This window comes from Salmo trutta, chromosome 15 (assembly GCF_901001165.1).
Source record: "Salmo trutta chromosome 15, fSalTru1.1, whole genome shotgun sequence".
In the NCBI taxonomy this organism is placed as follows: domain Eukaryota; kingdom Metazoa; phylum Chordata; class Actinopteri; order Salmoniformes; family Salmonidae; genus Salmo; species Salmo trutta.
This window is the reverse complement of record NC_042971.1, coordinates 53,708,397-53,734,836: the sequence shown is the minus strand read 5'-3', so window position 1 is coordinate 53,734,836 and position 26,440 is coordinate 53,708,397. Positions and strand designations below refer to the sequence as shown.

General features: G+C 43.7%; 1 protein-coding gene across 3 annotated transcripts in view; it reads left to right on the top strand.

The window, feature by feature from the left end:
- The window catches only part of LOC115149344 (mucin-2), a 59,664-nt gene that overhangs the window by 13,581 nt on the left and 19,643 nt on the right, over positions 1-26,440 (top strand). For 2 of the 3 annotated variants that reach the window (XM_029692138.1, XM_029692139.1), the window contains exons 2-3: positions 10,033-14,907; positions 23,279-23,353. In XM_029692138.1, coding sequence (XP_029547998.1) covers positions 10,910-14,907; positions 23,279-23,353 — 4,073 coding nt within the window. In that variant the 5' untranslated portion in view covers positions 10,033-10,909. The remainder of the gene's footprint in view (positions 1-10,032; positions 14,908-23,278; positions 23,354-26,440) is intronic. The other variant, XM_029692140.1, reaches the window with a different exon arrangement.

Here is a 26,440-nt window from a genome sequence, read left to right as displayed (position 1 = left end):
AGCAAGGCTTTGCTCATTGAGTCTGTACATAGTCAAAGCTTTCCTTAACATTTTACATTTACATTTTAGTCATTTAGCAGACACTCTTATCCAGAGCGACTTACAGTAGTGAATGCATACATTTCATTATTTTTTTTCTCCCATAAGTTTGGGTCAGCCACAGTGCTCAGGTATTCTGCCACTGTGTACTCTCTGTTTAGGGCCAAATAGCATTCTAGTTTGCTCTGCTTTTTTGTAAATTCTTTCAAATGTGTCAAGTAATAATCTTTTGGTTTTCTCATGACTTGGTTGGTTCTAATTGTGTTGCTGTCCTTGGGCTCTATGGGGTCTGTTTGTGTTTGTGAACAGAGCCCCAGGACCAGCTTGCTTAGGGGACTCTTCTCCAGGTTCATCTCTCTGTAGGTGATGGCTTTGTTATGGAAGGTTTGGGATTCGCTTCATTTTAGGTGACTAGATTGTCATGAATCCCGCTTCCTGAGTGTGTTTTCTGCCTGAGCTGACTGTTTTCTGTTTTGGAGTCTGTTTCCTGAGGTTCCTGAACGCACCCTGTCTGGTTGCCAGGTGATGAAGCTAGGCGGGAGATCTCTCGATTACCCGCACCTGCATCTCATCAGCTATCTGCACACCTGGTCCTGATCATCACCTCTTCACTTTATAAGCTCTGACCTGACATCCATTCCCTGCCGGATCGTTAGCAATGAACAGTATGTTGTGTCAGCGTATCAGCCTCAAGTCACTAGAGTTAGTTTTGTTGTTCTGTACTTTTTACCGGTTACTCACCTCCATTTACTCTGTCTACAGTCATTCTCCCGGAACATTCACCCCCCCCTGCCTGGTCGTCGGTGGCTTCTGTGACATCATTGGATCTGCCTATTCACTCTCATCAACTCACCTCCGCTGCCGCTCCGTCTCCTGGATTATTCTGTTTTCACCTTGACTCTGTAAATAAATACTCACCTTCATTTTACTCACCTTGTCCTGGTCGGCTGGTGGGTTCTGCTTTAGAAAATCGTGACATAGATGGAATTTGTATTTGTGGTCCTGGCAACTGGACCTTTTTTTGGAAGACATATTTTTGTCTTACTGAGATTTACTGTCAGGGCCCTGGTCTGTGCAGAAGATATAGGTGCTGCTGCAGGCCCTCCTTGGTTGGTGGACAGAAGCACCAGATTCTCAGCAAAGAGTAGACATTTGACTTCAGATTCTAGTAGGGTGAGGCCGGGTGCTGCAGACTGTTCTAGTACCCTCGCCAATTCGTTGATATATATGTTGAAAAGGGTGGATCTTAAGCTGCATCCCTGTCTCACCCCACGGCCATGTGGAAAGAAATCAGTGTTTTTTGCCAGTTTTAAACAAACACTTGCTATTTATGTACAGTTGAAGACGGAAGTTTACATACACCTCAGCCAAATACATTTAAACTCAGTTTGTCCCAATTCCTGACATTTAATCCTAGTAAAAAGTCCCTGTCTTAGGTCAGTTAGGATCACCACTATATTTTAAGAATGTGAAATGTCAGAATAATAGTAGAGAGAATTAATTATTTCAGCTTTTATTTCTTTCATCACATTCCCAGTGGGTCAGAAGTTTACATACACTCAATTGGGATTTGTTAGCATTGCCTTTAAATTGTTCAACTTGGGTCAAATGTTTTCAGTAGCCTTCCACAAGCTTCCCACAGTAAGTTGGGAGAATTTTGGCCCATTCCTCCTGACAGAGCTGGTGTAACTGAGTCAGGTTTGTAGGCCTCCTTGCTCGCACACGCTTTTTCAGTTCTGCCAACAAATGTTCTATAGCACTGAGGTTAGGGCTTTGTGATGGCCACTCCAATACCATGACTTTGTTGTCCTTAAGCCATTTTGCCACAACTTTGGAAGTATGCTTGGGGTCATTGTCCATTTGGAAGATCCATTTGCGACCAAGCTTTAACTTCCTGACTGATGTCTTGAGATGTTGCTTCAATATATCCACATAATTTCCTCCCTCATGATGCCGTCTATTTTGTGAAGTGCACCAGTCCCTCCTGCAGCAAAGCACCCCCACAACATGATGCTGCCACCCCCGTGCTTCACGGTTGGGATGGTGTTCTTCGGCTTGCAAGCCTCCCCCTTTTTCCTCCTAACAAAACCATGGTCATTATGGCCAAACAGTTCTATTTTTGTTTGATCACACCAAAGGACATTTCTACAAAAAGTACGATCTTTGTCCCCATGTGCAGTTGCAAACCGTAGTCTGTTTTTTTATGGCGGTTTTTGGAGCAGTGGCTTCTTCCTTGCTGAGTGGCCTTTCAGGTTATGTCAATATTGGATTAGTTTTACTGTGGATATAGATACTTTTGTACTTGTTTCCTCCAGCATCTTCACAAGGTCTTTTGCTGATGTTCTGGGATTGATTAGCACTTTTTGCACCAAAGTACGTTCATCTCTAGGAGAAAGAACGATTCTCCTTCCTGAGCGGTATGACGGCTGCGTGGTCAATGGTGTTTAAACGTGCATACTATTGTTTGTACAGATGAACATGGTACCTTCAGGTGTATGGAAATTGCTCCCAAGGATAAACCAGACTTGTGGAGGTCTACAATTTTCTTCTGAAGTCTTGGCTGATTTCTTTTGATTTTCCCATGATATCAAGCAAAGAGGCACTGAGTTTGAAGGTAGGCCTTGAAATACATCCACAGGTACACCTCCAACTAACTCAAATTATGTTAATTAGCCTATCAGAAGCTTCTAAAGCCATGACATCATTTTCTGGAATTTTCCAAGCTGTTTAAAAGCACAGTCAACTTGGTGTATGTAAACTTCTGACCGACTGGAATTGTGATACAGTGATTTATACGTGAAATAATCTGTCTTGTTGTAATTGTTGTAAAAATTACATGTCATGCACAAAGTAGATGTCCTAACCGACTTGCCAAAACTATAGTTTGTTATCAAGAAATTTGTAGGAGTGGTTGAAAAATGAGTTTTAACCTGTTGGGAGTGTAGGGGGCAGTATTTTCACGGCCGGATGAAAAAACATACCCAAATTAACCTCTCTGGGCAGGAGTAGTAACCAGATTAAATCGGGTACGTTTTTTATCCGGCCATGTAAATACTGCCCCCTAACCCCAACAGGTTAAACTGGTTGCTACTCTTGCCCATAAACTAGAATATGCATATTATTAGTAGATTTGGATAGAAAACACTCTGAAGTTTCTAAAACTATTTGAATGGTGTCTGTGAGTATAACAGAACTCATATGGCAGGCAAAAACCTGAGAAAAATCCAACCAGAAAGTGGAAAGTCTGAGAATTGTAGTTCTTCTTTTGATTCTCTATCAAAACTACAGTTTCTGTGGGGTCACGTTGCACTTCCCAAGGCTTCCATTGGCTGTCAACAGCCTTCAGAAAGTTCTTTCAGCATTCTCCTGTCACTGGGCAGATAATAGGAGCTCAGTCAATCAGTGGACTGCCTGTGGACAAAGGGATTGGATATGCGCGGTCCTGCGAGCGCGCCGTTCCTTCTTTTTCTTCTTGAATCAAATCAAAGCAAATCAAATATGCTATTGTCCGGTTGGAATATTATCGCGATTTTACGTTAAAAATACAATAAAGATTGATTTTAAACAGCGTTTGACATGCTTCTAAGTACGGTAATGGAACATTTTGACTTTTCGTCTCTGGTACCGCACTCGCGCGTTATGCCTTTGGATAAGTGATCTGTACGCACAAACAGAACTGAGGTTTTTGGACATAAATATGGATTATTTCGAACAAAAACAACATTTCTTGTGGAAGTAGCAGTCCTGGGAGTGCATTCTGATGAAGATCAGCAAAGGTAAGAGCATATTTATAATACTAATTCTGAGTTTAGTTGACCCCCGAACTTGGCGGTTACTCAGAATATTGAAAATGTGCTTTCTCCGTAAAGCTATTTTAAAATCTGACAGAGCGGTTTTATCCAGGAGTAGTCTATCTATAATTCTTAAAATAATTGTTATATATTTTGTCAACATTTATGATGAGTATTTTTGTAAATTGATGTGCACATTCACCGAAAGTTTTGGTGGGAACACATTTTCTGAACATCACGCGCCAATGTAAAATGCTGTTTTTGGATATAAATATGAACTTTATCGAACAAAACATACAGGTATTGTGTAATATAATGTCCTAGGAGTGTCATCTGATGAAGATAGTCAAAGGTTAGTGCTTCATTTAGCTGTGTTTTGGGTTTTATTGACACATGTCCTTGCTTGGAAAATGTCTGTGTGATTATTTTTGTCTATGTACTCTCCTAACATAATCTAATGTTTTGCTTTCGCTGTAAAGCCTTTTTAAAATCGGACAATGTGGTTACATCAAGGAGAAGTGTATCTTTAAAATGGTGTAAAATAGTTGTATGTTTGAGAAAGTTGAATTATGACATTTTGTTGTTTTAAATTTGCCGCCCTGATATTTCACTGGCTCTGTCCCGCAGGTGGGTAGCCCATAGAAGTTAATGACTCCAACTAAGTGCATGTAAACTTACGACTTCAACTGTACATGGATTTTATAATGTTGTATGTTTTTTCCCCAACACCACTTTCCATCAATTTGTATAGCAGACCCTCATGCCAAATTGAGTCAAAAGCTTTTTTGAAATCAACAAAGCCTGAGAAGACTTTGCCTTTTTTTGTTTGTTCGTCAATTAGGATGTGCCGGGTGAATACGTGGTCTGTCGTACGGCAATTTAGTAAAAAGCCAATTTGACATTTGCTCAGTACATTGTTTTCACTGAAGAAATGTACGAGTCTGCTGTTAATGATAATGCAGAGGATTTTCCCAAGGTTGCTGTTGACGCATTTCCCACGGTAGTTATTGGGGTCAAAATTTTTTCCACTTTTGTGGATTGGGGTGATCAGTCCTTGGTTCCAAATAATGGGGAAGATGCCAGAGCTAAAGATAATGTTAAAGAGTTTATGTATAGCCAGTTGGAATTTGTGGTCTGTATATTTTATAATTTCATTGAGGATACCATCAACACCTCAGGCCTTTTTGGGTTGTGGGGTTTGTATTTTGTCATGTAGTTCGGTTTGTATTTTGTCATGTAGTTCATTCAATATAATTGGAAAACACAGTGGGTTCTGGTAATCTTTAATAGTTGATTCTAAGATTTGTATTTGGTCATGTATATGTTTTTGCTGTTTGTTTTTTGTTTTTGGCCCAAAAAGTGCATACATCTTTGTTTTGGATAGATAAATCTTCATGTTGTTGTTTGTTCAGTGTTTTCCAATTTTCCCTGAAGTGGATAGTCTATGGATTTTTCAATTACATTGAGCTGATTACTGACGTGCTGTTTTTTCTTTTTCCTTCGTCTATTTCTATATTGTTTTAGTGATTCAGCATAGTGAAGGCGTAGGCTCAGGTTTTCTGGGTCTCTATGTTGGATATGTTTCTCAATTTCTTTCTTAGGTTTTTGCATTCTTTATCAAACCATTTGTCATTGTTGTTAATTAATTTTCTTCGGGTTTTCTGTTTGACATTTTTAGATTTGATAGGGAAGTTGAGAGGTCAAATATACGGTTTAGGTTTTCTACTGCCAAGTTTACACCTTCACTATTATAGTTAAACGTTTTGTCAACGAAGTTGTCTAAAATGGATTGAATTTGTTGTTGCCTAATTGTTTTTTGGTAAGTTTCTACACTACTTTCATTCCATATATAGGATTTCTTAATATTATTCAGTTCCTTTGGCTTTGATGCCTGAGTATTGCTCTGTTCATGTAGACTGTGATTTTGCTGTGGTCTGATATCGGTGTCAGTGGGCTGACTGTGAACGCTCTGAGAGACTCTGGGTTGAGGTCAGTGAGGCAGTAGTCTAAAATACTACTGCCAAGAGATGAGCTTAAGGTGTACCTACCATAGGAGTCCCCCCGAAGCCTACCATCGACTATGTACATGCCCAGCGTGCGGCAGAGCTGCAGGAGTTGTGACCCGTTTTTGTTGGTTATGTTGTTGTAGTTGTGCCTAGAGGGGCATATGGGGGAGGGAATGCTGTCACCTCCTGGTAGGTGTTTGTCCCTTTGTGTGCTGAAGGTGTCAGGTTCTTGTCCAGTTCTGTCATTTAGGCCGCCACAGACTAGGACATATCCCTGGGCCTGGAAATGATTGATTTCCCCCTCCAGGATGGAGATGCCGTCCTCATTAAAGTATGGGGATTCTAGTGGGGGGATATAGGTAGCACACAGGAGGACATTTTCCTTTTGAATTTCTAGCCAAATGTAAAATGTTCCTGTTTTGATTAATTTAATAGAGGGAGTTAGGTCTGCTCGATAACAAATTAGCATACCACCTGAGTCCCTTCCCCTTTTCACACCTGGTAGCTTGGTGGCTGGGACTACCAGCTCTCTGTAACCTAGAGGGCAACCAGTGGGTCCATCTCCTCTATACCATGTTTCTTGTAGGATGACAATGTCTATATTTCTGATTTCTTTGGGGACGTCCAGGTTCCTGCTCTTTAGGCCAAAGGTAGATGACCTCAGGCCTTGGATGGCCTTAGGCTATGTGTTCCATAAAGTGTCCAATGTTGTTAGTTGTGTGCTTTGACCAGTAAGTGTAAGCAGAGTCTGCTGAGCATCTGGTACATACCATTGGCTTGGGCTAGTGTAAGAGTGGGATTGGGTTTATTTGTTTGCCTGCTCACGGCCTGGGCTTATGTGTGACTTTCATGTTGAAGCCCTCTTCGCGGGAGTGGGGGGGGCATGGGGTGGGCAGGAGGGGTATTGGTCTGATCTGAGGGAGCCTAAATTGGGTGTAGGCATGGTTGACTTCGGGGGGGGGGGGTTGATTGGTTTGGTGTGGGGGTGTGGATGTAGGTCCTTTAGGGTCAAGGCGAAGGTGGGCACTGCTGCCTTGTATAGGTGAACTTGGTCGTAAAGGCTATTCAAGTCCAGGGTGGAGTGGTGGGCCAGGTAGACATCTGGTTTTGAGGTGCAGTCACAGGAAATACTTGCATTTACCCGCTGTATGGTAGCAGGTTGGAAGTCTTTTCGAAGAAGCAGGGTGGAGATAACCACTTGTGCTTTTGGGAAAGTAGAAGAAGCTTTTTTAATCTCTTTCTTGAATGCTGTAGTCACCCTTTCCTGTTGTGTTCTCAGGTTGTTTGTGCCTGTGTGTATTATTATGTGGCTGGGTGACCTTAGTTGGTCCTCAGACAGAAAGTTCTAGGGTGCGCTTGGTGTTTGGACACCAGAGTTTAGACATTGTGTGTTTGGGAAAAAGTCTATTTTCTTGTATAAATTTCCAATATGAGTCCATAAGGAGTTCAATCTGTGGCTTGTGTATGTACTCAGTGGGTGTGCAGGGGTTGTCAGGAGGGCTATCAGGGTGGCTGACGGAGGGATGCTCAGAGAGGGTGGGTTGCCCTGGGCTTTGGTTTCTTCATTTGTCTGTCCTGCTGTGATGCCGAGGCTATGGTCAGGGTCTGAGGTGGGCTGTTCTGCTGGCTTCTCTGCGGGGGTAGCCAACTCTGTAATGGGTTGTTCTCTGTCACACATCATCATTCACACCTTCTCCTCGAGCACTTTCACCTTCTCCTCTAGTGCTCTGTTCTTCTCCTGCTCTTGCTCTTTCTCCTGTTGATGTTGTCTCACCACAGTCCAGAGTGCAGATATGTCTCGCCCCACCTCCAGCACTCCAGGTCTGGTTGAGGGGGTGGTGTTGAGCTGGACAATCTTTTGTGCTGACTGGAGTGTGTTCACCTGCTGTTCCAGCTCCACCTGCCTTACCTCCAACTGGGTGAATGTATCCTTCATTTCAATGAGGGAGTAGTACTCTGTGATGGGAGGTTGACTTTCCGCTTGGGGTTGTTCATCTGTGGGGTTGTATAACAAAGAGGTCTGGTCTGATACGCTCGGGGTGGGGGTATCTTTCTCAAGAGAGAGCTTATCCTGCTGAGCTATCTCTTTGATTATGTGAAAGTCCAGCTGAAACTGTTTTGGGTTGCCCTGTACCATTACTGTTCCAGACTTGCACAGGTTGACACTGGCTGACTCAGAGTCCTCATTGTCTAATATCCTAAGTTACCACCCATCGCTACCCCCCCCCCCCCCCCCCTTAACTTCACTAGGGTAGGGGGGCAGCATTCTGATTTTTTTTGGGGGGGGGGGGCAAAGCATGCCCAAATTAAACTGCCTGCTACTCAGGCCCAGAAGCTAGGATATGCATATAATTGGTAGATGTGGATAGAAAACACTCTAAAGTTTCCAAAACCGTTAAAATAATGTCTGTGAGTATAACAGAACTGATATGGCAGGTGAAAACCTGAGGAAAATCCATCCAGGAAGTACTATTATTTTGAAAGGCTGTTTTTCCATTGAAAGCCTATCCACCATATAAAGACTTAGGACCCAGTTCACGATCTCTATGGCTTCTTCTACATGTGGCCAGTCTTTAGGCATTGTTTCAGGCTTTTACTCTGAAAAATGAGGGAGATACAGCACTTTCATTGAGTGGACAGTGGAAATTTCCAGACATGAGTCCAGAGCGCGATCGGGAGTGCGCCTTTCTTGTTTCTTCTTTTCTATTGATGAAGCTTTTGTCTGGTTGAAATATTATTTATTATTTATGACAAAAACAACCTGAGGATTGATTTTAAACATCGTTTGACATGTTTCTACAAACTTCTACTGTACTTTTTAGATTTTTCGTCTGTCTTTTGTGACTGCACTTTGTTCCAATGGATTGCTGAACAAAAAGCACCAACAAAACTGAGGTTTTTGGACATAAAGAGGGACATTATCAAACAAAATGAACATTTATTGTGTAACATGGAGTGCAACCATATGAAGATCATCAAAGGTAAGTGATACATTTTATCGCTATTTCTGACTTTTGTTACTCTTCTTCTTGGCTGCAAACTGTTTGTAATGATTTGTCTGCTGGGCGCTGTTCTCAGATAATCGCATGGTTTGCTTTCGCCATAAAGCCTTTTTGAAATCTGACACCGTGGTTGGATTAACAAGAAGTTTATCTTTAAACACATGTATAACACTTGTATGTTTCATGAATTTCTATAATGAGTATTTCTGTTTTTGAATTTGGCGCTCTGCAATTTCACTGGATGTTGGCCAGCGTCCCACACGCTAGCGTCCCACACCTCCTAGTGAGGTTAACAAAGGGGTAGTGTGTTAATATAGCACTGCACAGGGGATGATCTGTGTGGAAGATGAGGTTGCTTATGTTCCCATTTTAATAATAGTCAGAAAAAAGTGTCTCTTGATTTTCCATAAGGAGCTTCTTTTTGTTTTATTTTCGTGCCGTATCATTTATTTTTTACATCCAGACAGTACTGTATTGTAATGATCTCTGAACAGAGGGAGGGGGCTTCAAAGACCTCTGCATTTGGATGGGGGAGGCTGTGAAACTCTCCTGTCATTGTTGGGCTCAAGGGCTTTCACACCTCTCACTTCACACCTCAGTGCTAATTGAAGTTGCAGACGGATCTGTTCTGTCCTAGCAAGCTTGGTAGCTTTAACTTAGCATTCAGTCCTTATAAAGCAAAATATAACATTGTAATGTATTTTTTTTCTTGTTTTTGAAAGTAGCTTCAGACTAAACATTACTTACTCAGTTCCAGGTTGGATAGTGTTTTTAGGTTACTGTTGTTTGTTTGCCAGAGCATTTGCTGTGAAGCTTGGAAATAAGAATCTTTGGTAGTAGGAATCCTTCCAGGAAATGTCGTCCAAAATCAGGTTGTAGGTTTGGAGTTTTGATTTGGAGTGAATGTTATGTTGTGGAGGGTACTATCCTGTATATGTCCTTGTGGAAAAATCCAAGTTTATCTAACTCTAAATCTATATTTTTGTAAAAACATGCTGAAAAATGCAGGAGCTCATCTGCTCTCTCTCTCTCTCTCTCTATTGCTCTCTCTCTCTCTCTCTCTCTCTCTCTCTCTCTAGATAAGGTAAATGCCTAAATGCCTGGGGGTGGAGGGGGCGCTGATTGCTTATCTTGTCTCATCTCTTGTCTTATCTCTTGTCTGTCTCTCTCTCTCTCTTTCTCTGGTCACCTCAGGAACCTGGGCTATCCTGTTATCCAGCAAAATGAGTGGAAGATGAGTCACTGAGAAGAGGTATTGGAAGAGAAAAAAAGAGAGAGAAAGAGAGAGAGAAAACGTGAGAAAGCGAAAGAGGAAGATAGAACATTATGGGGAGTCACACAACGTTATCCCACTCCTTAGCAATCCAATCTCCCTCCAGCCCCGTGGGACAATAGTGGGTTGGCAGATTTTGTATGAGGGAGATCTGAGCCATGCTTTAAGTTGGCTCTTGCTCCCATGTTTAACGTGCTGATATCAATTATACATTTAATGTGGCCATATAGAACAGATCTATAAGGAAATCAGGACTCTATGTGGACTATTACCATAAATAAATGAAGTTCTGTGGACTATGAGAATCCGGTTCACCCTGAAGACTTATTTTATGAAGTCCAGGATACAGTTCTCTCTATCTGTAGTTTGAGCAAAGTACAGACCATCTGGCTTTGGTTACATCTCTCAGGAAGTCAGATATCCAGAGCAACACACACACACACACACACACACACACACACACACACACCTGAGGAAGGACTAGTCATTTGGAGTGCTGCAGAAGGGGGATGACAGGACAAACGGCACTGCAGTGTGACAGTTATTTCCAATCATCTCCATGACCACTCAAACCAACAAGCTACAGCTGTCTCCCCAGATCTGCTTGTTGATGGCACTCCAGCTCAACAAATCCGATAATACCGATAATCCATTGTTATAGAGAATAAATAATAGTCAACAGACAAATTGCATTGAGCTAGATAGAATATAATTACTCTCTGACAGAGGATTTCATCACATCAAACGGCCTGCAGAGACTGTGGATGTCGGGGGGAAGAACAAGACGCCACAGGAGACATGGTGAGCAAAGAGACTAATCACTTGGTCACTGGCCAACACACCAACAGCAAGACCACCGACAAGCTGCCTGGCGCTATGACAGTGCGCTCAGTGCTACTCAACCGCGACTCGCCGGATATCGAGAGCCACTTAAAGCGCCGCCGCAACCGTACCCAACAGGTCCGCTTCAAAGACCTGGAGGATGGACTAGGCAGCGGGACCACTGGAGCCAAGAGTTACCAGAGGACTGCCGCTGAGTGTGACAGCCCCCACCCCTTCCGGAAGAACAGCCCCACAAGCCCCATGGCCCCCCAAGGATGGCTTACGGAGGCCTCGGTGGTGGGGGCAGTCCGAGGGGACATGGCAGACACCATTGAGGTGGTGGCGGCGTTTTTGGCCCGGGCGCCCCCTCACCCACTCACCCCAGGGCCCACACGCCGCTGCTGGGCACCACCACCATCACCCCCACTGCCGTGCTCACTTACGCTGCCCCTCTCCCGGAGGCAGTGCACTAGCATGGCCATCCAGACCTCCCCCCGCCTCCAGAAGCCCAAGCCCTCCGTGCTCTCAAATGTCCGCAGCGTGGGGGACTCAGTGGGGGTGGATGGGGACGACAAAGAGGACAACGAACATGATGAGTACTACACTACCCACAACTACCTTTCAGAGCCTGCATCCAGAGATGGAAACGGCCCTGGGTTTAAGGCTAAGCAGGGATTGGTGGACCAAACCCAGTGCCTCAGGACTAGTGAGGCTAACGCAAGCTTCCTTGCTGTTGAGAATCACATAGACTCTTCCTGGCATAACTCTTCTTGTTTTTCCCCTCCTAAATGCCAGGGGAGTGCAACTCTGTCCCAAGTGAGAAGGAGAAGGCGCATAAACAATGCTATCAGTGACCCAGGAAGGGAGGTGTCCTACTGTACCACTCCAACGCAGACAGACAGTCCCTGTGTCTCCCCTCCTAACACCCCACCTCCCTTGACAGTGCAGCCCTGCACCTGCCCACCTCCCTCGACTGTGGGACCCTCCACCTGCCCACCTCCCTCAACTGTGGGCCCCTCTACCTCCCCACCTCCCTCAACTGTGGGACCCTCCACCTCCCCACCTCCCTCGACTGTGGAACCCTCCACCTCCCCACCTCCATCGACTGTGCAGGCCTGCACTACCCACACACAAACTGACAGTCCCTCCACCTGCCCACCTCCCTCGACTGTGGGACCCTCCACCTGCCCACCTCCCTCAACTGTGGGACCCTCTACCTCCCCACCTCCCTCGACTGTGGGACCCTCCACCTCCCCACCTCCATCGACTGTGCAGGCCTGCACTACCCACACACAAACTGACAGTCCCTCCACCTGGCCACCTCCCTCGACTGTGGGACCCTCCACCTGCCCACCTCCCTCGACTGTGGAACCCTCCACCTCCCCACCTCCATCAACTGTGCAGGCCTGCACCACCCAAACACAAACTGACCGTCCCTCCACCTTCCCACCTCCCTCGACTGTGAGACCCTCCATCTCCTCACCTCCTACTGTGGGACCCTCCACCTCCCAAACTCAGACTGTGCTTCACTATGCCTCCTTACCTAAAACTGTGCTAGCCTCCACCCATCCACGTTGTGAAATTCCCCCACTGGTGGTTCTGCCTTGCGTCTCCCAGAATGAGTCCACCTGTACATCTCCCCCCAGAAAATATGTGCTTCCTCCGACTGTGTTTCCATCTAAAGCTCAAACCATTCCACATCACACTACAAAAACTGAACCTGTTCCCCCCTGTACTTCCCTGATTCAAATCAAACCAACATGCACCACCACAACTACAACCAAAGCCTCAATTCCAAATTGGCCCACCCAACCACCAACTCCATTGATAGATCCGGACACAGCCCCAAATTGCCTCGACCCAAAACAAACTCATGTTCTAGCCCCCTACACTGCCCAATTTTGCCCCACTACAACTCCAACGATAGCCCCCTACTCAGCCCCAACTTGCCCCACCACCCCGACTCCAACGATAGCACCCTACTCAGCCCCAACTTTCTCCACCACTCTGACTCCAACTCCGACGATAGCCCCCTACTCAGCTCCAACTTTCTCCACCACCCCGACACCGACGATAGCCCCTTACTCAGCTCCAACTTTCTCCACCACCCCGACTCCAACTCCAACGATAGCCCCCTACTCAGCCCCAACTTGCCACACCACCCCAACTCCAACTATAGCCCCCTGCACCATCCTAACACAAACTGCCCCACCCTGTTCCTCCTTAAATAAAGCATTAATCTACTGCACCTCTCCACCTCCAACTGTGACATCGTGCCACCCAACAACCCAAACCGCCCTTCCCTACATCTCCTTAATTCAGACCATACCACCTGGGAACCCCCCATGTCAGACCATACCACCTGGGAACCCCCTATGTCAGACCATACCCCCTGGGAACCCTCCATGTCAGACCATACCCCCTGGGAACCCTCCATGTCAGACCATGCCCCCTGGGAACCCCCCATGTCAGACCATACCACCTGGGAACCCCCCATGTCAGACCATACCACCTGGGAACCCCCCATGTCAGACCATACCACCTGGGAACCCCCCATGTCAGACCATACCACCTGGGAACCCCCTATGTCAGACCGTACCCCCTGGGAACCCTCCATGTCAGACCATACCACCTGGGAACCCCCTATGTCAGACCATACCACCTGGGAACCCCCTATGTCAGACCATACCACCTGGGAACCCCCTATGTCAGACCATACCACCTGGGAACCCCCTATGTCAGACCATACCCCCTGGGAACCCTCCATGTCAGACCGTACCACCTGGGAACCCCCCATGTCAGACCATACCACCTGGGAACCCCCTATGTCAGACCATACCACCTGGGAACCCCCTATGTCAGACCATACCCCCTGGGAACCCTCCATGTCAGACCGTACCACCTGGGAACCCCCTATGTCAGACCATACCACCTGGGAACCCCCTATGTCAGACCATACCACCTGGGAACCCCCCATGTCAGACCATACCACCCTGCTCCTCCCAACCTCCAGTAGTTCCTTCCTACTCCGCCCACATTCAAATCCAAACCATAAAATACTGCTCCTCTCACTCTCCCATCGTAAAAAGCTGCAACTCCCCACCTCCAATGGTAAAATCCTACCATACACTTCCAACGGGTCCATCTTGCGCCACTCCCACAAAAACTGTGCCCCTCTATGCTTCCACATTTCGGCCTGCACCCCCCTACACCCCCCCACCTCAGGCCCAACACTGCATCACTCAGGACAGGAGGGTGATAGAGTGGGAGTGTAGAGGGGAGAGAAGGATACTTCCACCGCCACCCCCGCCACCTCCCCCATACACCCCACGCAAAGAGGGGGTGAGCTGCACCTCAGGCCCAGGTCACCGGGCGCCCCTGCTCAGGCGAGCGAGTGAGAAGGAGAAGTCAGGGAGATCAGGGTCACCTGTGCACTATCCCCGAGCCGGTTCTCTGAAACACAAAGCTCAAACACCCCCGGAGGTCCCTCTGAAGGGGAACCAGAGGGACCAGGGTTCCTCACCAACCAAGGCAATCCCCAGACCCACCTGCCTGGGCCAGGCTCAGGCTCAGCTGGGGGCTCAGATTGGTGCCCTCCATAAGATGCTCTGCTCTGGGCCCAACACCCCCAACAGCCAGCACGCTTTCCCCCCCGGCCAGTACCTCTCCGGGGCTCGGGGCTGCTCTGGCTCTGGAGGGGGCTCCTCGGCCGGGCCCCTGACCTCCATCCAGGCAGACACACTGAGGCAGGTGCAGGAGATCCTGGGGGGGCTGGTGTCAGGGACCAGGAGTAAACTGGATCCCACCTGGGTGGCAGAGAAACTGATGGGTCCCAACGGGCCCCTGCACGACATCCGCAGCCTGCAGACCCAGCTGCACAGCCTGGAAGGGGTCTTGGAGACCAGCCAGAATACCATCAAGGTACTGCTGGACGTTATTCAGGACCTGGAGAAGAAGGAGGCTGAGAGAGATGGGTGAGTGAGTCCCACTGAGCCAACACAGATCATCGGCAATTACCTTTTTGTTCCCAATTAGTTCTCTGAATATGACCTGACAAATTAAAATTAAAGGGCGATGACCATGAAAACTCAAGACCATACATAATGCCTGCTTGGGGACAATATTATAATTATACAGTCGCGTGTATAAGCCATGCTTCCCCCAAAAAATGGACCAAGAAAATAATTGATATTTCGTCATAATTTTCATTCAATTCACAAGATGCTGAATATATCTCACGGGAGAAAGCATCCGAGCGAGCAAAACAGCGGCCCTCTGTTCCTGTATGTGTAGCCCATCTATCTGATGCTGTCTGGAAAATAGTATTATATTGTTGTCGCCCATGGCATTGAATGCAAGGGAAGCCAGTGAGCATTTGGCCTGCTTTGTTCCAAAAAGTATCAAATAAAAGCCTATCAGCGTTGAACTAAACTGAGCGAGCTCAACTGTAAATGGCCCTGGCTCACCCCCCAATAAATGTCAAGGGAAGCCAGTTTGGATTTTTTTCACATCAATCACATCAAAAACTTGAATTGTTGCATCTCATTGTGTTGTTGTCCTCTGGTGGCTAGCTAGCTAGCTAAAATTGGTCATTCCTGCATTAGCCATAGATGGAGATAGGGTTTTGGACTTGTGGTGTTATTTAATTCTTCGTAATGGCCAATGATTATAACGGTGACTCTGATCCAACCATAAATTCATTGTGCCCCTTGCCTGAGATGATGGAAGTTCAATATGTAGCTAGATGTAGTAGGCTAATGTTAACTAGCTGGCTCATCGTTGCCCATGAAAGGAAGTTAGGCTACCGAGCAAGAATTTTAACCAGGTAACTAGGACAAAAAAACTAAAAGCGTGTACTGTATGACAGAGTCATAGACCGTTTTGGCAGCATGAAAGAGAGGAGGATGGCATTGGCATTTCTCTATGTGCACACACACAGGCACACACATATACACACACACACAGACACAGACAGAGAAATCAGTACCATGGACAGCCACATAATTTTTAGCTTACATTGATTGGACCAAATCGTTTTTGGGTATTTTAGTTGTCACTGTATTAGACGAAGTATAGGTAATTTGATGATGTTGAAATGGTGCTGGAATAGTGGAGACAGCTCTTGTTTTCTTTGCGAACTCTCTGTGGTTCTAAATGAATAGATTTTAGTAGTCCGAAAATGTCGGAAACATTAACTTGCTTGACCATACTGTAGGTCATCTAACTGGTTGTTACATGCAACATGCTTTGTGGACTTCACCGGGCAGATGTTGCTCTCCGGTTTTGTGATAAAGCACAGGTGTGGTTGAATTTATTTTGCCACTGTGTCTTCTTATTGTCTCGGCCTTAGACCTGTATATCACCGTGGCAAGGCATATGAACTAACAGGTTATAGAGCGAACAACGCAATTATCACAACACATACTGTAGGTTGTCATATGGATATTTTTTCCAGACTTGGCTTCCCCAGTGATTTTACCCACTCATCGCTACTGCAATTATATAAGCCTAACAGAATTCTGAGAACAAAAATGTTATTTAATTGGTTACTTTTAAGAAAGAGGAGGAAAAATTGAGAAAACTGAAGAATGGTTAGTGGAATTATAGAAAAGATAAGGTAAGGATAAGAATAAAGGAATGCCTAGAAGCACAGAAACACAAAGGACAAGAAAGTAAATGTCACACATAAATGGTCTTAGCTCTGCTTCGAGAGGTTATTGTTTGTGGAAAGATTTGTCCAATGTGAAAATGAATCAGCCCCAGAGTATACCATGTGATCATAGCTTGGCACGACAACATTTTCTTTCTCATTCTGGAATCAAATCGAGGGTTATTGTTGGTAGTTGTCACTCCTCGGATGATGATAGAAAAACCAACAGCATGCAGCCCTGTTATAATCCAGCATGTGTTGTGTTATTCATATTACAGATGGACGTTTGTTTTGTTTGAGCTTTCCTGTTCTACCGCCCATCTATTTATAGGCCAACCCCAGCATGGTGAGGCTGTAAATACTTTGGCATCAAGGCTGTGCTGGGCGGACAGAATGAAATGTACATTTGGTAAAAATGAGGAGAGGAGAAGCAGGGAGGGTGTGAGAAGGAGATGCCAGATGAAAGAAAGAGAGAGAGACAGCGAGCGAGCGAGAGAGAGAGAGAGATTAAATCCAAATGGTGAAATCCACCACGTCAACAACAAGTCAAAACTTTTTCCATATTCCCACCCAAATTTCCAAAACTTCAAATGAGAAATTAATACGCATTATTTATTTATTTATTTATTTGTATTAATTTTTTATTTTTGGGGGGGGGGGCTACACCTCATTTCTATATAATTTCCTCATTGCAACGGGCGGCAATAGCAATCAGTGCTGATGATGAGGTCATGTGGGTGCAGGCATTGGGTTTAGTTGCGGCACAGGCTCTTAGTGTAAACCCTTTATGATTCCCATCAGCACTTTAATTAATCTACTTCCCACATTTCTAAGCTATTTACGGATTTTTCCACCGTCGGTATCATACCAACATGGTAGATCAGAGGAGGGGGAGAAACTCCTGGAGAGAAGACATCCATGTGGTCTATGGAGGAAAAAGTCTGTAATCATGAACGGTGTAATCACCAATGTAATGTGGTTGCGAATGTGAACGCCTGGGTGGGATAACATATTTCAGCCTGGTCTCATAGACGAGACGTAACATAGTAAATGTAAATCCAGGACACTCAAATGAACGTTAACCCTTCCCCTAACCCAAACCGTTTAACCTAACTCCAAAACTTAACTTTAACCTTAACCCTTAACCGTAACCCTAACCCTAACCCTTAACTGTAACCCCTAGCCTAGCTAACGTTAGTCACCAAGCTAGAATTTGTATAAGGCAAATGTATAGCAACCCAAAGGTTTCAAGATCGAATCTCATCACGGAAAACTTTTGCATTTTAGCTGATAACCAAATCCTAAACTTAACCCTAACCCCTAAGGTTTTGTAAATCGTAACATATTGTAAGTTTTGTAAAGTATTGTAAGTTTTGTAAATTCATAACATTACAAAATGGGTAATGAACATACACAAATTAATACATACACTACCGTTCAAAAGTTTGGGGTCACTTAGAAATTTCCTTATTTTTGAAAGAAAAGCACATTTTTTGTCCATTAAAATAACATCAAATTGATCCGAAGTACAATGTAGACATTGCTAATGTTGTAAATGACTATTGTAGATGGAAACAGCAGATTTTTGATGGAATATCTACATAGGCGCACAGAGGCCCATTATCAGCAACCATCACTCCTGTGTTCCAATGGCACGTTGTGTTAGCTAATCCAAGTTTATCATTTTAAAAGGCTAATTGATCATTAGAAAAACCTTTTGCAATTATGTTAGCACAGCTGAAAACTGTTGTGCTAGTTAAAGAAGCAATTAAACTGGTCTTCTTTGGACTAGTTGAGTGTCTGAAGCATCAGCATTTGTGGGTTTGATTACAGGCTCAAAATGGCCAAAAACAAAGAACTTTCTTTGAAACTCGTCAGTCTATTCCGGGGCCTTCCACTCCTCTTTCTATTCTGGTTAGAGCCAGTTTGAGCTGTTCTGTGAAGGGAGTAATACACAGCGTTGTACGAGATCAGTGCCATCACAAAGTATTCACACCCCTTGACTTTTTCATACTTTTCTTGTATTACAGCCTGAATTTAAAATAGATTTTGTGTTACTGGCCAACACAAAATACCCCATAATGTCAAAATGGAATTTATGTTCTTAGACAATTTTACAAATTCAAAAATATTCCAAAACATGCGTCCTGTTTGCAATAAAGCCCTAGAAGTATAACTTCAAAAGTGTGGCAAAGAAATATATGTCCTGAATACAAAGTGTTTAATTTGGGGCAAATCCAACACAACAGAGTACAACTCTTTGTATTTTCAAGCATGGTGGTGGCTGCATCATGTTATGGGTATGCTTGTCATTGGCAAGGACTAGGGAGTTTTTTTAGGATAAAAATAAACTAAGTACAGCTAAGCACAGGTAAAATCCTAAAGGAAAACCTGCTTCAGTCTTCCTTCCATCAGACACTAGGCGACAAATTCACCATTCAGCAGGACAATAAACTAAAACACAAGGCCAAATATACCTAGATGTTGCTTACCTAGACAACATTGAGTGGCCTAGTTACAGTTTTGACTTAAATCGTCTTGAAAATCTATGTCAAGACTTGAAAATGTTTGTCTAGCAATGATCAACAACCAACTTAATGTCTATCTAGCAATGATCAACAACCAACTTGACTTAGCTCAAATAATTTACAAAACAATAATGTGCAAATATTGTACAATCCTGGTGTGCAAAGCTCTTAGAAACTTACCCAGAAAGACTCACAGCTTTAATCACTGCCAAAGGAGATTTTAACATGTATTGAGTCTGTGAATACTTATGTACATTAGATTTTTCTCTGTTTAATTTTCAATAAATTCGCAAACATTTCTAAAACCATGTTTTCACTTTTGTTATTATGGGGTATTTTGAGTATATGGGTGAGAAAAGAATTCATTTAATTCATTTTGATTTCAGGATGTAACTAAATGTGGAATAAGTCAAGGGGTATGACTACTTTTTTAAGGCACAGTGTATATACAGTTGAAGTCGGAAGTTAACATACACCTTAACCAAATACATTTAAACTCAGTTTTTCACAATTCCTGACATTTAATCCTAGTAAAAATACCCTGTCTTAGGCCATTTAGTATCACCACTTTCTTTTAAGAATGTGAAATGTCAGAATAATAGTAGAATAATGATTTATTTCAGCTTTTAGTTCTTTCATCACATTCCCAGTGGGTCAGAAGTTTACATACACTCAATTAGTATTTGGTAGCATTGCCTTTAAATTGTTTAACTTGGGTGAAACGTTTTGGGTAGCCTTCCACAAGCTTCACACTATAAGTTGGGTAAATTTTGGCCCATTCCTCCTGACAGAGCTGGTGTAACTGGGTTTGTAGGCCTCCTTGCTCACACACACTTTTTCAGTTCTGTCCACATATTTTCTTTAGTACAAACAATAGTACACAAGTATAAACACCATGGGACCACGCAGCCGTCATATCACTCAGGAAGGAGACGCGTTCTGTCTCCTAGAGATGAACGTACTTTGGTGTGAAAAGTGCAAGTCAATCCCAGAACAACAGCAAGGGACCTTGTAAAGATGCTGGAGGAAACGTATCTATATCCACAGTAAAACGAGTCCAATATCAACATAACCTGATAGGCCGCTCAGCAAGGAAGAAGCCACTGCTCCAAAACCGCCATAAAAAAGCAAGACTACTTTTTGCAACTGCACATGGGGACAAAGATCGCACTTTTTGGAGAAATCTCCTCTGGTCTGATGAAACAAAAATATAACTGTTTGGCCATAATGACCATCATCATGTTTGGAGGAAAAAGGGGGAGGCTTGCAAGCCGAAGAACACCATCCCAACCGTGAAGCACGGGGGTGGCAGCATCATGTTGTGGGGGTGCTTTGCTGCAGGAGGGACTGGTGCACTTCACAAAATAGATGGCATCATGAGGGTGGAAAATTATGTGGAAATATTGAAGCAACATCTCAAGACATCAGTCAGGAAGTTAAAGCTTGGTCGCAAATGGGTCTTCCAAATGGACAATGACCCCAAGCATACTTCCAAAGTTGTGGCTAAATGGCTTAAGGACAAGTAGCCATCACAAAGCCTTGACCTCAATCCCATAGAAAATTTGTCAGCAGAACTGAAAAAGCGTGTGCGAGCAAGGAGGCCTACAAGCCTGGCTCAGCTACACCAGCTCTGTCAGGAGGAATGGGCCAAAATTCACCCAACTTATTGTGGGAAGCTTGTGGAAGGCTACCCGAAAAGTTTGATTCATTTTTTTGGTTGCTAAACAGACGTTTACAAATCGTCCTTATTATACAACCAGTATACAACCTCTCCATGACATCAAAAGGACATAGTGAAAGACATCATTGCAGCCAGATTTGGCCCTGGGTGTATATGACTCTGTATATCACTCGGACTGTACAGTCTTGACCTATCTTTCAAGTTAACCTCTATGGGCTAGTTGGGACTCTCCCCCTCAATCTACACAATACCCCGTAATGACAAAGCAAAAACATGGTTTGTAGACATTTTTGCAAATGTATTAAAAATAACAAACTGAAATATCACATTTTATAAGTATTCAGACCCTTTACTCAGTAATTTGTTGAAGCACCTTTGGCAGTGATTACAGCCTCGAGTCTTCTTGGGTATGAGGCTACAAGCTTGGCAAACCTGTATTTGGGGAGTTTCTCCAATTCTTCTCTACACATCCTCTCAAACTCTGTCAGGTTGGATGGGGAGCGTTGCTAAACAGCTATTTTCAGGTCTCTCCAGAGATGTTAACCTCTCTAGGGTAGGTGGCACCAAATCGTCCCACCTACTCAACAGCCAGTGTAATCCTGTGGCGCGATATTCAAATACCTTAGAAATGCTATTACTTCAATTTCTCAAACATATGACTATTTTACACCATTTTAAAGACAAGACTCTCGTTGATCTAACCACACTGTCCGATTTCAAAAAGGCTTTACAACGAAAGCAAAACATTAGATTATGTCAGCAAAGTACCCAGCCAGAAATAATCAGACACCCATTTTTCAAGCTAGCATATAATGTCACATAAACCCAAACCACAGCTAAATGCAGCACTAACCTTTGATGATATTCATCAGATGACACACCTAGGACATTATGTTATACAATACATGCGTTTTGTTCAATCAAGTTCATATTTATATCAAAAAACAGCTTTTTACATTAGCATGTGACTAGCATGTGACTAGCATTCCCACCGAACACTTCCGGTGAATTTACTAAATTACTCACGATAAACGTTCACAAAAAACATAACAATTATTTTAAGAATTATAGATACAGAACTCCTATATGCACTCGCTATGTCCGATTTTAGAATAGCTTTTCGGTGAAAGCACATTTTGCAATATTCTAAGTAGATAGCCCGGCATCACAGGGCTAGCTATTTAGACACCCACCAAGTTTAGCCCTCACCAAAGTCAGATTTACAATAAGAAAAATGTTATTACCTTTGCTGTTCTTCGTCAGAATGCACTCCCAGGACTTCTACTTCAATAACAAATGTTGGTTTGGTCCCAAATAATCCATAGTTATATCCAAATAGCGCCGTTTTGTTCGTGCGTTCAAGACACTATCCGAAGGGTAAATAAGGGTGACGCGCCCGACGCGTTTCTTGACAAAAAAATTCTAAATATTCCATTACCGTACTTCGAAGCATGTCAACTGCTGTTTAAAATCTATTTTTATGCCATTTTTCTTGTAAAAAGGCGATAATATTCCGACCGGGAGTGGTTGTTTTCGTTCAAAGAGAGAGAAAGTAAACATGGTGTCAGCTCGGGCACGCGCACCCCAGTCTCATTGTCCTCTGATCGACCACTTACAAAATGCGCTAATGTTTTTCAGCCAGGGCCTGCAAAGCCACGATTCAGCTTTCTGGCGCCTTCTGAGAGCCTATGGGAGCGTTAGAAAATGTCACGTCATGCCAGAGATCCCCTGTTTTGGTTAGAGATGATCAAGAAGGCCATGAAATGGTCAGAGAGCGCTTCCTGTTTGGAATCTTCTCAGGTTTTGGCCTGCCAAATGAGTTCTGTTATACTCACAGACACCATTCAAACAGTTTTAGAAACTTTAGGGTGTTTTCTATCCAAATCAAACAATTATATGCATATTCTAGTTACTGGGCAGGAGTAGTAACCAGATTAAATCGGGTACGTTTTTTATCCGGCCGTGCAAATACTGCCCCCTAGCCCCAAAAGGTTTAAATACGTTTCTACTAGTCTTTAAAGCCTGTAGAAGCACGGAATCTTCTCTCATAAGGGCTCTTGTTCTGAGATCTACATTTAAGGAATTCAGACTTGACTTTTCCCTCATCAGCATTATTTTGTCCCTGAAGATAAAGTGAGTCATTTTTTGTGTAACCATCAGGGAGTCAGTTGAGGGAAATCATTCATAAGTAATGATCAGGAGTGGGATTCTAGATGAGGAGTTAGTTGGAGGAGAATCATGGGACTGAGGCAACACTTCATCATGATTAAAAAAATAAGAGCTAGCTACTTCTCAGAGGAAGTGATGAAACCTAGCTAGGGATGGTAAAACTGAGATCCTGCTTATTTCTAATCCCATACTCTCTCTCTTATACACACACGCACGCACTACTGTCACATCATGGTCTCTCCTGATGCTGTGACTCAAGCCAAGGTGACGGATACTATGATCCCGTGGTGATGATGTCATCTGTTTTTCCCCTCCAGGAGACACTCCTACCGGACAGGCCAAGACATAGAGAACTGTGGTACGTGTAGAGACTGTGCCTGCATCATATACAGGTATGACATGGCTTTAGAGTGTGTGTGTCTGCACGTGTGTTTTGAGTGTGCATGTGCGCATGATAATGCGCATGTATTAAATAGGGATGTGTGTTTCCTATATGTTGGATGTGTGTATTCTATATGCAGGATATGTGTGTCCTACGGTAACGTACGGTTCACTGTCATTTCAAATCTCGTCCCTATTGGCTCAGCAGGATTACGACATCCATGTGGCAGTCTCTGTGATTATCAAGCAATGGCACGTAACACTTAGGAAGTCGGGCATTCCACACTCACACACATTCACCTACACACTCACATATATTCACTGACACATGAACAAAAATGCAGAAGACTCTTAAAAAAGATAGAGCCACACACACACACAGGTAAAGTCACAGATACTGCTTAATCACCCCATTGCTGTTTGAAATTTGAATTGAAATCAATCAATTAACAAACAGGATTTCACAGTTTACAGTAAGATTAATAAAAGGCAGACGAGCACTGGAGGATTACTATGAAATGGAAATCCATGTCTCTTAGTTGTAAATGTAAAAATCATGAGAAAAAACACAGGAGCAGTGGAGAGAGAGAGGAGAGGGAGAGGGAGAGAGGGGGAGAGAGAGAGAACACTGTAGAAGTTGGGCCTGCCAGGTCCCTGCTGAGATCTAAGAGAAACATAGCGAGAGAGGGAGAAGGCAAGAGACTCAAAGAAAAGGAATCATCCCAAAACTGAATGCAGCTCCCACATCTGAAAAGGGTATTAAAGAGAAAAGGAAACCCAGAGACTAGCAGTATAGTGAGATGAGACGAAGAGAGAGAGAAAAGCCTGCCTGAGAGAGAGTGCGGAGATAGAGAGAGAGTGCGGAGAGAAAGAAAGAGATAGTGAGAGAGAAAGCAAGAGATAGTGAGAGAGCAAAAGAGTAGGAAAGAGAGAGTTTGCGTGAGTGGGAGAAGAAGAGATAAGTTATTAAGAATTTAGACAGGCATATTATCCTCCCCAGCTAACCCAGGCTGGTCTGGCGTTTCTCTATACTAGTTAATGTTACTGTTACACACGGTCATATTGTTTTCCGGTCAAAAGAACACTTGTCACCATAGTGTCCTGTCTAGGCCGTAGCGTTCAGCTCAGCTCAGCTTGACATGTGGATTTCACAGGCTTTAGTGAGGAGGATAATTTCCTTTTTTTTAAGCTTAGTTGAGCCTGGTCTGGCAGAGGATGGAAAGAGATGGAGAAAACGAGAGGTGAGAAAGAAGGAAGAGAAGAAAGACATGAAAGACTCAGGTTCTTGTTCTTCTTATTGCTGATTGATTGAATATCAATACCTTATTATTTTACCTTTCAGTTTGTGTGCCAAGTGTTTCAGTAGTTCGATCTCTGTAAATGGGTTGGTGTGTTTGATGTTTATGGATTTTGAACATTAATATGTTTTTTAACTCTCTGTTTTTATCACCGGTTGTGTAGCTGTATTAACCCCCCAGCATCACAAACTTCCCACAATCACATCCAAGTCCTGGACGAAAAGCATTCTCAATGGGAATCGCCATAGTGTTTTTAGTCAAGGACATGGCTTAATCTGTGTCAGGGAAATGGGCTCATAATGTTTGACCTTTTACAGTAACAGAACATAACATACTGTATCCTCATGAAAAGATATGTCCATGGTTACCATTTCTCATACCACACTCTCATCTATACCCTTTGAAGACCAACACTTCCCTCCATAGACACAGAATACAGCGCCACCCTCTGTCTCACTCTCCTCCACATGCTCCTACGTGCCAATGCATTCCCTTCAATGGCTCATATTGTGCAATCTATCCCAGACTTTATTACAGCTCTAAGGTGGATCTTAAAAAAAAAAAAAGTAGGCTACATGAAAATTGCAATGCTGTTTACATAACCCTGTGTTACATTTATGCAAATCACAAAGCTCAACTGCATTTCCTGCAGTACAGAAAAATGATCCGCAACAAAAGAGTGATCAAATTAAGATCCTATACCTGTATATCTAGTCAGATATTTTCTCTTTATGCAGCTCAATACTGCACTCTCGAACCCAGCAGACAAAATGTTGTCATAAAAGACGTCAGATTGATGTCATTGCAACAGTTTTGCCCACTGGGAATGGCTCTAAGGGAAATGTATGTCAATTGGCTTAATATACAGACTTAAACCTTGGATCTTCAGTTCCCTCCGAATATTTCCTTTTAAAACAAGCCTTACTTGAAAATGCTAATGAAAAACTTTAAGCAATGCAAATGTAAACATGATTGCACTAAAATGTAACATAGTTACAAATTGCACTGCAGCTCGCCAAATAAATGCTCCATTTCTTTCAATTTTTTTCCTCTAAAGCTGGTATCTGTAAAAGTAGAGGAACGCTTGTATCTGATGTTATTTATCCAGCACCCGTGGCGCATTAACGGCATATTAATATGCAAATATCATTGTGAGGTGTGCAGGAGCGTTAATTAGGGAGCAGCGTTTGGAATATAAAAGTCCTTCCTATTATGCATTTTGCTAATGGCATATTTATGGAACAAAGCTTGAGTTCTAACAGGGAACTCTTGTGCTTGGAGCCCTATAAGGTTTACAGGGACAGCAGTCTAATCAGATCACTGGCCAAACCTCTGTCTCTTCCTCACAAGATATTGTTTAATGATGCACCTTTCTTGAGGAAGCCGATAGGGCCCTAGACTATGATGAATTAGTTTAATGCATGGAGAAAAAATGAAGCCACTGTGGATGATGAGTTTTGAATTACTGTGAGTGGCTCCTAAGAGTTTATGGTTTGCGAGGACAATCCTTCATATCGTACTCGGTGAACTGCAGATAAGCGCTATAGAATGGCTGCTGAGGGTGCATTTTTCCTCATGCGTTTCTTGTGCGTTTATCATTCAGCGGTGCTCATATACTGTTTGATACCAATGGCTTTCATTCATGTTTGAAGACCATCCCATGTGAACCTTTGACCTCGAATTAGTCTCAAATGATTTGGAGCTTGTCGACAAACCCGTCAACCCCCTTGAAGTGTAGAGTGTCTTGCAAATGCAGAAGAATCTCGGCTGGGCCTGCAGGGCGAAGGAGGGAGTAGAGGG